Source organism: Micrasema longulum, unplaced genomic scaffold (assembly GCF_059751315.1).
Source record: "Micrasema longulum isolate JH-2025_06_02 unplaced genomic scaffold, ASM5975131v1 h1tg000678l, whole genome shotgun sequence".
Lineage (NCBI taxonomy): Eukaryota > Metazoa > Arthropoda > Insecta > Trichoptera > Brachycentridae > Micrasema > Micrasema longulum.
The window spans coordinates 1,688,729-1,701,902 of NW_028277874.1; the positions used below are offsets into that span (position 1 = coordinate 1,688,729).

General features: G+C 33.1%; 1 protein-coding gene across 1 annotated transcript in view; it reads right to left on the reverse strand.

Annotated features, from left to right (window-relative positions):
- The window catches only part of Cln7 (CLN7/MFS domain-containing 8), a 58,014-nt gene that overhangs the window by 30,993 nt on the left and 13,847 nt on the right, over window positions 1-13,174 (reverse strand). The window contains exon 2 of the mRNA XM_088229493.1: window positions 1,222-1,465. Within this exon, the coding sequence (XP_088085619.1) occupies window positions 1,222-1,425 (204 nt within the window). The 5' untranslated portion in view covers window positions 1,426-1,465. The remainder of the gene's footprint in view (window positions 1-1,221; window positions 1,466-13,174) is intronic.

Genomic DNA, 13,174 nt, shown 5'->3' on the forward strand with positions numbered 1-13,174 from the left:
TAGTTTTGAGTACATTCATTTTGAACTCAAACCATGTTGACAATTTTTGCAAATGTTCAGTAGTGTGGGCGATAGTGACAGTGTCATTAACGTATACTAAAAAACGAGTTCAAAATAATATATGAATAACATAAAAAAACGTCCAGACAATCACTGCAAATATTTACACAAGTTAGTTCAGGCTTTATATGTGGTATTTGCGCGTATGAAGAACTACTGTCATTATTTGAACAAACGTTATCTTGTTTGCTACAAAACTCAGACATAATATTATAATGAGGAAATTTGTCTCTTTCGTCGTGTTTGTTTTGATAAGAGAATGATTCAAAGATATCAATATTATCAATCTTAAAAGCGGAGATGGACTAAAGATACGTGCTACAACGCTACGAGTAAAGACAGGAAAATGCGGAACACGGGACGATCGATAAACACACTAATTAAAGGACAATCCTATTTCAAAATCGAATATGGTATGTATTTGTCTTGAACACAGCACGGCTGATCTAGAAATCGTATTTCAAATATTGTATCTAAATTTCACAACTCCCCGCTACGACTTACCGATAATGGGTTTGATTTTATACCGAAGAAACTAGAAAAAGTTTGGCTTGAAATTAGCACGGTTTACATAGAAATTGCAACAAGAATGATGTGTCCAAATGTTACGACGCTACAACTTACTATTTGAGAGTCGTCGTGACGGACGGACAAACAAACACACGCGTGTAGTTTTAGTTTTACAATATAGATGTTTATTGATTCCCCTTTTAAATGTTATCGATATAAGTACACCACCTTATTCTGAAAAATGGGAGTCAGTGGTATATAAGTTCCTGACGTCACCTCGACCTGTGTAGATCTACTGTGGCGGGTCCCCGTAAATTAGTTCTCGACCTCCGAGCCCAGGTCTATAAAGATCCTGGCATTTAAGTTGGGAACGAGCACTCTAGCATCCTGAGGTTTAACTAGTGGTCCCGAAAGACCACTAGTTTTATTCGCATATAATGAGTAAAGGTGATTGATCGTCTGTACTGTAGAACCTGCATCTAAAAGTTTCAGAAAGATTCATCCTAGCAAGATGTTCATTCAATCCAGCAAGGGCTCTAGTAACAACTCTAACATGGTTTTGGCTAAGTTTTTATTAGGTCTAAAGCAGCCTTTGCGAGAACCACCATTTCGATACATAATAAATTAATAACTTGAATGTTTTAGACTTACCTTGTCTAGAAAGGGCCAAACTGCAGTCAGCACCACACTAAATCCAAGGGACATGAGGAACATGGTGTAGTAGATTATTCTAAGTGAGATCATTCTTCTTCTCTTGTCTTCCGCTGTCTCCAGACCATCATCGTCCTCAGTAGCCAACTGCTGCGGCTCCATCGTCTGCACGGCCTTCCACTTCAACTTCTTGATCCAGTCCATCTTGTAGAACGGCAACTCTTATTAATCGGACGGAGACACTCTGAAATGGAAGAAAAAAAAAGTATTTACATTTATTGTACTACATAGTTTTAGGACCAATTGCACAGAATTGAGTAAAACAAGTTAAAGTAAAATAATTACTATTTTTTCATCAAAAATAAATCAAATTTATTCATTTTGCCTAAGCCATGAAGCCGCAACTAACTCTTAGACCATAGAATTATAACCTATACCAGAAGGCGCGTAGAATCGTGTTTGCATACATCGCACTGTGTCCAAAAGTTTGACATTCCGTCTGTGCGCGTGTGTGAAGTAGCTGCGAAATGTTACCAGACCGCGAAAAATATATTATCATAAAACAAATATAAGAGAATATTGTGTAATGTTATGTTATGTTTTACCACAATAAATATTTTACTGACTGGAATATAAAAAAACGGGTAATTAGGCAAACGAAAAAAAAAATTAAATAATAATTTCGTAATTAAGTAAATGAAAACCGTTTAATATTATACTAAGGTTTATTAATTGAAAGCCTGGTAAAAAAAACAGACCACCCTGGCAATACTAACAAAATGTTTACCTTATTTTATTAACAATCTGCGAGATTGTAATATAATCGAATTTTAGATAATTTTATTTGTGAATTCGCTCATTTTATTTATTTAACTTTTTGTACATAATGTTATTTGAACATTAGCGGGCTTATTGCCAAATGGCAATTTCTTCCAACCAACCAATAAAATAAAAGTTTTATTTTTATAATTCAAGTTACAGAACATATTCAATAGAAAAAAAAATTAAAAAGCTTAAGATATATAAAAATAGAAATAAACGTATTTGTTTATAAATTACATAAAATCCTCAATGGGAAAAAGGAAAAAAGAGGAAAGAGGAAAAAGGAAAGGAGGAGAGATTAAGGAAGAGAAAGGAGATGTTTCTTCAGACGTGATTTAAATGGAGATAATGTAGTAACATCTTTGATGGTGGATGGGAGATGATTCCACAGTCGAGCCGCATGGACACTGTATGAGTTAGAGAAGAAAGAGGAATTGTGGATGGGTATTAAGAGAGTGCCTTGAGTATTAGAACGCAGAGGTAAACCGTGAGCTGATAAGCGTTGAAATTTTTCGCGGGGGAATATAGGAGCGTTAGGACTATGAAGTACATTGAACAGAAGGGAGAGGGAGTGATAGTCTCTCCGCTGTCTAATTTTGAGCCATTTCAGTTGCCTACGATAGTCAGAAATGTGGTCATATTTCCTAAGACCAAAAATGTACCTTATGCATGTATTCTGAAGTCGTTCAAGTTTATCGAGTTGCTCACAGCTTAAATCAGAAACATCGGCGTAATCTAGAATGGATTGTAGTAATGCTTGTACAAGGGTGCATTTAGTATTAATGGGTAAGAATTTTTGCAACCTTCTAATAGAGTGTAGACTGAAAAATATTTTGCGGCTTAATTCATTAGTATGAGCTCGCCAGCAGAGATGTTCATCCATTTGTACTCCTAGATTTTCTCCTACGTACACATGAAATGTGATCCCAACCTATTCCCTTTTAATCCTAGCAGTATTTTGACACTTACAAACGACACAACACGGCATACTTGAATTTAAATCGGGAGTTGCGTACTAAGCGACGTCTACAGAGTAAAGCTAGGGTTTCCTAGGACAGCGGTGCCCGTATCTTAACGGCCGTAGTGAACGGTGATGCGGTGGACAGCCGTCGTAGTGGTGACTAGAGAGTGGTTTTATTTTTTAACGGTGTTATCAACACCATTTTTATAGGAAACCACTCTCTAGTCACCGTTACGACGGCTGTGAACCGCATTAATGTTCACTACGGCCGTTAAAATACGGGCACCGCTGTCCTAGGAAACCCGAGCTTAACTAATGGCCAAAACTTAAACTACTCATTTATGAGTATATAGTTAAATATTATTTTTATTTGCCTATCTACAATCTGCCAAAATAAACATTTTTCCAAATTCTATATTAATTATCGTTAATTTATCAGTATTATATCTATGGGTTCCGATGATGATTATTCAACTATATGCTCTATATTATGTTCATAGTTATTATTGGTAATGATTGATATCTGAGGAACAACTTATATATTTTTTAATATAGTACTTATCTACTATTTTTTATAAGATATTATAATATTTTCATACATATTTATGATATGTCATAATATGCTATCTGGGTGCTTTGTAGACTGGACTACTTGTAAGAAGAACGCATACATCATGTTTACAAATAAGATTTTTTTAAATGGGCATGCCTTATTGGTTTTTTTTTTTTAATGTAGGTATATTTTTTTTATATAATCATACATTTTTGCAGTTTTAACAATTTCATTATTCATATTGTTACTAAAAGTAAAATCCCGCCAAGCCACTTTCTGTAGTTTGTTGGTGAATTCACCCTAGTTACGCTACTGTGCTGGGGGTCATCATTGTTCCACGGAGATAGCATCATAGCCAGTAGCTCAATCACAAATAACTATTGACGTGCTAATAAGCAACGTGATAACAATTTCTCACCATGGTTGTTTATCGTATTCGCGATCACAATGGAACATCCGTGAACACATAATTTTAAATGTCAACATATTTACGTTTCGCGACGTATAATCCTGCTGCGCAACACATATTTTAATATCACCGGTGTAAATATGGAAAATATTCCAAAACTGATATTTTTATTTATTCATTTGTTATTTATCATGCTATTTATTGCATTTAGCCGACGGTTGGCAAGCCAAATGTCAAGAAAAGCAGTTGCCATAGTAATTGTAATTTAACTTTCACTTTTTTGTATTAGATACTCCTTACTATTTTGCAAACGCAATATATTGTATTATTTTTTATAGTAAACGCCAGTGAACTGTATTTATTTACGAGGAAAACAAAAAACAAACCGACATGAGCGATGAATTAGAGATTACACACGTGTTGACTTATGACTGCGATAACTTAAGCATGTTCATTATTGTTCATTGTGATCGCTCAAATGCTTAGCATGTTTTTAAGCACGTAGATAGTTATTTGTGATTGGGCTACTGCCCGTCTATCTCACGTGATAAATAAACGCTTTGAACAAATAAATATAAATAAATTATGATGATGATGACAGGAGTAATTTATTATGCTACTCAAGATAAATGCTGCTGCGTCCAAGATTGATGCAAACTGTTTCTAGATGCTCTATTTCTGTTCTATCATGGTTGCAATTGCTGTTCGTAAGGCATATGGCCGGTATTTCTAGAATAACCAGTTGGGGGATACAAGTTTAGCTGGGCAGGTTAGGTATTGTATTAGGTTGGGTATTGCCGGCTAGCTAGAGCAAGCAAATAGGAGGCTGTGCAGGTTGTCACCCACGCCCACGCTCTCCACATAAATTGCATCAACCATTAAGCATTACGAACTATCAACTTAAAATCGTAAACGCATATAGCCAAAAAAAATTGAGTTAATTTTATAATTAACTCTAATTAACAAATAACATAAAAATATGGCAGTCGAGGCATTTACAGGGCTTACGATCTGCTATTGGTGGTTTAAATGGCCACTTTGCACACTCTGTAACATTCATTATTCACCTACTGGTTTGTTGGTGGTTTAACTTAAGCTGGCGCGTTCAGAAAAGTCTCACTAACGCATTGAAAATCATAGGATGTTGATTTAAAATAATGTTGTTTGAAATTTAAAACCAAATGTGCTATCTTATTTTTAAATTCGGTGTTGGATTAGAGGGTTGTCTACATGAATAAAAAATACAGTGGGTTTAAAAAATGTAAAATTAGTTTACTAAAATACTTTGTTTCATTGTTTGATATTTTTCAAATATTTTTTTGGATTGTTGCATTTTACTAATTATAGTCTTCCAAGAACAAGGGGCAATTTAAATATGAAAAAATGTTTTTTTTTATAGTCAATTACTCTAGAACTTGAATTCGAAGTTGTGTACATCGTTTTAAGTATATAAATAACAAGATTTATTGTTTATTAATAAGTGTGTATGTATATTTTTTCCTATAAATTTGTACTGTACATTTTAATTAATTACACTCTCTTAATTATAATTATGATAAACACAAAATATTAAATAAAAAACATGCTTGTTTAAAAATAAATACTCGTAAAAATAAGACATTTTCTTAAGTAATTGTTTTTTTTTCACTCTAATCCAAAATAGATTTTTTATAACATCAAGATATTTAAAATCAGTATTCTGTACATTAAAAATGTTTTTGTGTAAGTTTTGCGAAAGCGCCATCACTACATAATCGACCTATTCATGATTTGATTTAATGAAATACCTACATATTCATAAACCGGTGTTTTTAATCCATAACTTAATACTCGTACATATTATTATATTTTGACTTTTAAGAATCACAGCGAAATTCAGGCGAACGCAGAACCATCCTGTGTATATTTAATTACCATATCATTAGCAACTAACAAAGCAATAGTTGTCTATGTCACGCTCATAAGCGCGTCTGAGCGCGAGAGAGACAGATATTATTTTCATTATGCGTACGCCGTGCGATGTCATACCATGGGCTTATTCACGAATACGACACAACGCGTATGTGTAAGTATAGCGCACGCGCCAGCTTATAAAAACCCACCAGTATAAAAAATTAAAAAATGTTTTCAGTCGTTGCGTCGCCTAGTTTGTGAAATAATTCAATCGGATGAATCTCTTTTCAACAATTAAGGTTTCAGCTCTTCTACTTCACAAAAAACCGACAGATGGAAGACTTGAAGAAATACGGATGTTCAAACATCCTTATTCTTAGCCTGCCTGTCTATTTTGGAGGCGATGTCCCGGGACAATGTTTTGTAATTAAAATGGCAAAATTGGCAAAATGTTAATGTAACACCAGTTAAACCAGCCAATGACACGTCATAAGTCTTGTAAATATCTAGACTTCGATATTCCCCTCTTAAAACTCCCTGGGCCCCGATTACAATGGAAAGTTAACAGAGTTATCTTCAACTTTCTATAAAGAAAAACCGATATTTGTGTACGAAAATGAGTAAATTTGCATGAATAATTAATGTATCTTCATCGGTAATCTATAATTGAACATGTTTAGAAGAAAAAATTGTATGCATATTCTGCTTTTCATACAGAAAACTTCATTTTACTTTGTATATAATATTGAAGACAAATGTTAACTTCCCAAGTAAAATCAAGTTTTCTGTATGAAAAATATAATATGTCTACAAAATTGTTTTCTAAACATGTTCAATTAGCTGCATCTTAGCCACTCGTTTCCGAAACTGACAGTTATATCAGAATTCAACTCGACTTCAAAATCGACTTATTTCTCTCTCGTATTAATAATAGGCTTTTAAGAAAAAAAACTGCCAACCTCAAAATGATAAAAAATTGAAATAAATCAAAATTAAAGGAAAAATTGTTTGGTGAAACAAAAATGTTGACATTTTTTATTCGTAGATAAACGTATGGAGGGGTTCTAGACCCGTCGGTATAAACCGATGTACTTACATCAAAAAATTATAGTGGGGGGATCGGTAGTATATCTTTGTAGTCGGTCGGGAGAATTTTATCTTCAACTATGACGTCATACTGAAGCTGTCATTTTAAAGCGTATATATGTGTACAGTGATGTACGCTTGCCCCTGTTTCATATCGATGTACCTACCCAAAACTTGAAGGTAGGGGGGCGGTAGTATATCTTTGTAATCGCTAGAGAAAATTTATCTTCAACTCTACCATCAAGGTGAAGTATGACGTCTTTATCTTCCCATCAAAATTGAGGCCCTGGAATACAAACCCTTTATAAAACCTTTTCAAGATTAAATGTAGTGACTCGCACACGGAAAGTTCTGGATTTGATTCCCGGTGAGAACACAAATGTTAAATGTGATTGTTCTCTAGCTTGGGTGTACTGTTTTGTTTTTTTTTTAAAGAAATGTTAGCATTCTCGTAATTAAACCAAATATTTTAATTCTGGCCCTTTTTCTTTTAGTCGTAAAGAATATAATATGTAGGCATCATTTTCGATATTAACAATATTAAACACACACAAAAATATTTTTTTCGCGACGTTTTTGAAATCGATTTTGATACATTTAACATCGACGTCCCAATGGATCGATGTTTTGGTGGGCGACGTTACACCCCTAACGAACAATAACGACGTTTGATAACAGAAGATACGCACTGTCCATGGAATATGCAATGTAATTGATTAGAAAAAAGCCGACCTCGGAGGAATGTGTTTTAAGGCCATTATTTAGCCGCTGAAGAGTTGGCTGTTGCGTAACTCGGAGTATAATCAGCAATTCGCAATGTACAGTACAACGTATTCAACATATCATGATAGTGTGCTTTGTAAACGTCAACTACTGTTTTCAATTATGTTCTATTTATCTTCGAGTTCGAGATGAAGCCTATAAAAATATATTTTTTTTTATAAACATATTCTTATTTATTTATTTAATTAAAAAGTACACATGCATAAAATGAAGACAAATAAACAAGGAACACATCTAATAATTACATAAATAATATGAATCCTACTTAAAAATAAATATCTTTACATAAACAATTACAATATTTTGAGTTTGTCCAAATTTTTGTAGACAAGGACTGGATTCAACTCCCTGGGGAGCTGTTAACATTAACATATTACAACAGAGATAAAGAATATTTTAGAGAAGGTAATATAGAAGTCTAGGCCTCTACAGGGCTAATGACCTGTCATTGGCTGGTTTAAGTGGCCACTTTACACACTGTCACAATGACAGGTCATAAGCCCTGTAGATGCCTAGACTTCTATATTACCTTCTTTAAAATGTTTTTTATCTCTGTTGTAATATGTGAATGTTAACAGCTCCCCAGGGAGTTGAATCCAGTCCTTGTCTACAAAAATTTGTACAAACTCAAAATATTGTTGATAAATCCACCTGATCCATGAAGAAGTATAGAAATTGAAAAAATAACATCTTCAGACGTTGCCTAGTATGTAGGTGAAATAATTGAATTAGATGAATCTCACACGCATAAATAAAGGTTTCAGCTCTTTAACTTCACGAACGTCAACAGATGAAAGAATTGAAGGAATGTAGATGTTCAAATATGGGCAGAATGGTAAATGTTACACAGTGTGTAAAGTGGCCACTTAAACCAGCCAATGACAGGTGATAAGCCCTGTAGATGCCTAGACTTCTATATTACCTTCTCTAAAATGTTCTTTATCTCTGTTGTAATATGTTAATAAACAATTACAGTCAAAATAAGGAGCAGTAGCTTAACAGTATCCGCTCAATAAAAAAAAGAAACACAAACAATGAATATATATATCAAATTTGAAAACATTATTAACAGACAATTGTGACGCTAAAAAACAAACGTGGCCATCTCCGCCGTTCGCCAAACTGAGTAAATAAACTTTTTTTCTTTGAGCGATTAATATATATATATATTTTTTTTTATTAAAAAAAGAAATATTTGCGTTCTTATAATTTACGCAAATATTTAATTTTAAGGGCCATTTTCAACGAGTTGTAAATAACTCACTATTAGAAAATGGGAACCAAGTTGGGGTAGAGCGGGATTCGAACCACGGATCTTTGATCCGTGAGTCCGAGACACTAGCCACTCGACCACAACCCGATTCAATAACCACGGAGTTCCCGTAGTGCTATTCTAAAAATGTATTTTGATTAAAAAATTCGATTTCAATAGTGAGTTATAGTTACAATTCGTTAAAAAACTCGAAAATTGCATTTAAATTTTTGAGAAGTCCATTTTGTTTTGCACTGTCTGGATTTGGCCAGTTTTGAAATAAATCGCATTAGAGATGGACTGTTTTGTTTTCCACTCTATCATTCGTGTCTCTCCAAAAACCAACAGGGATATGCTAAGATAAAAAAGTCACATTTAAAAAAAAAAACATGTATATAAAAATGAATAAAAACAAAATTAGATCTTTAGCAATAATTAAAAGTACAACACTCTAGACAACGCAACGTTAAAAAAATATATAGGAATATGCTCGTATAAAAGAACGATAATTTAAATCTGATAGATAATAAATTATATATTTAAAATGTAATTCAGTACATCATCAACATTATCATTTTCCCATCTACACCTAGTGGTGCATAGAGAACTTAATTATATGATACATTAAGGCAAAATGATAAGTTTAACGCTTCAGCTCTAGTGCAAGGACTATGAAATATTACATCATAAACCCATTTAATTGATATATTTATCTCAATGTTGCCGGGAATTAAACCCAGTACTTTCATTGCTTTGTGGGGTTTTATAGTACACAGAACTATATTATTTATTTTGCTTAGATACTGGGCTTCGCATTTATCCATATTTTTTGGTCTTCTTCTTTCGGTAGTTGATGTTTTGATAAATTGAAGCAGGAAATTGTTTTGCTCAATTTTGTTTGAATGCTTGTAAAATGATTTGTGAAATTCTAAAATATCGCTTGACTTCAATTAGGTGCACTGAAAAGCATTTTTTTGGCCACTTTACACACTATTTAACACTCACCATTCTGCCCATATTAGAACATCTTAATTCCTTCGATTTTTTCAAACTGAAATCGTTATTTATGCGGGTGATATTCATCTCGTTTAATAATTTCACCTACATAGGCAAGGCCAGTTTTTTTTTTTTTAATTTCTGTACTTCTTCATGGATGTGAATTAATCAACAATATTTTGAGTTTATCAAATTTTTTGTAGACAAGGACTGGATTCAACATCCTGAAAATGAAAAAAAAAATATTGGCGTTGCCTAGTATGTAGGTGAAATAATTCAAATGAATCTCGCCGGCAAAAAAAAGGGTTTCAGCTCTTTAACTTTACAGACGTCAACAGATGGAAGAGTTGAAGGAATAGAGATTTTAAAATATAGGCAGAATGGTGAATGGTACACAATGTGTAAAGTGGCCTCTTAAACCAGCCAATGACAGGTCATAAGCCCTGTGGATTCCTAGACTTCTACATTGCATTTTGTAAAATGTACTTCATGTCTGTTGTAATAATGTTAACTATGGGTACGTTTTTGTGTCACTACTTTAAAAAATATTTTACTCCATAGGGCGTGTCTATGTATTATTATGTCAGTGTACATAAATGAAGATATTTTAGTAAAACTAGATACTCCGAGATGAAATTTAGACTGAAGTTATATTTATCTGTATTCTGTATACCAACAAGAACCATACACTATACACTTCTGAAAGGTTGAATGAACTCGTTTATCCGCTGACAAAGGGTACGACATTGTTTACAAATGCTGACTAAACCTACATGATAATATATATAATACTTATATTTTGCTTATTATAATATTTACATCAGCGAAACGATATACATAGAACCATTGAACTATCTTCAGAACATCAGATTAATAAAAAATAGATAAAATTAATCCCAAAAACAAAGAAACGGTCTGATGTATTTAGATAAACAGATTTTACAGAACAATTTACGATGTTGTTAGTAAATATTTTAACAAAAATGTAGAACCACTTTGTAAAGAAAATATGAAAGATTAAACTAAATGCGTTTCGAATTGTACTGATTAAATTAGCAATTACTTCGTAATACATTATATTCTATAGATATAAAAGGCAATGTTCGTATGTGCATCCTCGATGCGATGGGCTGAATTACTACTGGACCGATTTACGTGCGGTTTTCAGCGAAATGTAGATCTTAGCCGTGAGTGTGCATATTTTTAGCCCATAAAATCTTCAATTTCTTAGAGTAAAAGAAAAGTTAAAAGCGAAAATGATTTTTTTATCGTTTTTCAAGGCTGCATTCGACGCGAACGCATATACAAAAAAAATAGAAAGATGTTATTTTTTAGTATTTGTATTTAAATGTTTACAAACAACATTCGTTTTTTGTGGGTCCCAATCAGATTCTTTCCTTATATTCCGTATAATTTCTACACATTTATTTCTTTTTGGTGAATTTTTGGTAATGCTAAAATAATATTATCTGACATTTAATACATTTTTGAAAATCGTATTCCTACATAAAGTGCACCCCTGTTGGTGAAAAAACCAAAGTTTGACATTTGCCGAACACTTCTCTAGTGGAACGGAAGGCCTGTTGACTACTGCCAACAGGCCGGCTTTTCCTGAAGAGTTTTAAGTGGTTTCCTCTCCACATGAGCAAATGCTGAGAAGTTCCTGATTATCCTACATTAGTATATCCCTCCTGATTCCAACAGTTTAGATAAATTTAAAGAAATTTTATTGCAGAAAAATCCACTTTTGAAATATAAACCTTGTATGTTATAAGCATATAATAAAGCAACTCCTTTATAAAAAAAATAAATTAAAAAATATCCTCACAATAGTCTCTTCACGTTTTTTTTATTATTATTTTTGTTTTTAAATAAGCATATAATGACGATGGTAGCGGTATTAATATTTTATTCGTCCGTCAGATAAATTTTCTACGAAGGTTAAAATAGGCATATTTTGAATTACCCGAAAACGAGGCGTTTCACGTCCTGTGGGACAAACGGCACGTATGACGTTTTGGGGCCAAACTTGTACGCAATGCTTAATAGAAGCGCAGTCGGCGGTCATAACGCATGACGTCAAAATTACGTGATGCCAACTGTGAGCCGTTTAATATGTGCTCATTTTAAAACTGGAAATTTATAAATGAAAACTTGTTTTGAATACATTGATAGTTTTATCGTTAGAATCGTAAAAAAATACTCTAAATATAAATTATATTTTTAACGTTATTTCCGACTTGTGAAAATACCCTATTTATGCAATCCAAAAAACAAAGATAATAATGTATGTGTATGTATCTCATTTGAACTAGATACAATAGTTGATATCAAACTTTAGATAGTATTCATTGTGTAAAAAATATATACACGGTTTTTCAGGGCCAGACCACGAAACTTCAAAGGAACATTCCTCGTGGTAAGCTTTAAAAAAAAATCCTTCAAAAATGTTTCCAAAAGGTCGTTTAAAAAAAATATGTATGATCTCAAAATGGAGTAAATTGTTCATTTCTTGGACTAGCACCTCTTCCGCAAGCCCCCGCCGCTCCTCGAAAAAAAAATAGCGATAAAAACGTATTTTAACAACGAAGCGATACGCACCAGACGCGGACAAGGGAAGCGGCTGGGTAGGAGAGGGGTAAGGGTTAGTGGAGGGACTGCTTGTCCGAGAAATTAAGGATTTACTACATTTGAGATTACGATATTTTTTTTGGGATTTTTAGAAAATTAAAATTAAGATTTTTTAAAACCTTACCATAAGGAATGTTCTTCTGAGGTTTCGTGGTCTGGCCCTAAAAACCGTGTATATAATACTAAAATATAATTGTAAAATGCCTTGGTCGGCACGGGTTTTCCCAGTAAGGAATACATTGTTAATTCAATTATGTAATATATTTTTATGAAGTATTAAATAAATAAATAAATCAGTAAATAAATCAATAAATATATAAACAGGGTGTTCATTAAACCCTGTCACATCCGAAACCACGATGATCAGTATGAGCAAGAAGACATATTGGCACATTAAAATATTTTTTTAGAACGTATACAATTTAAAAAAATAAAATATCAAGAAAAGCAAATGGTTGCTTACTTCTGCAGGGGAGAAACGAGGGGGGAGTCTGATACTGCGCCGTGCTCCCCTCACATCTCCCCTGCAGAAGTAAGCAACCATTTGTTTTATATATTTATATATAT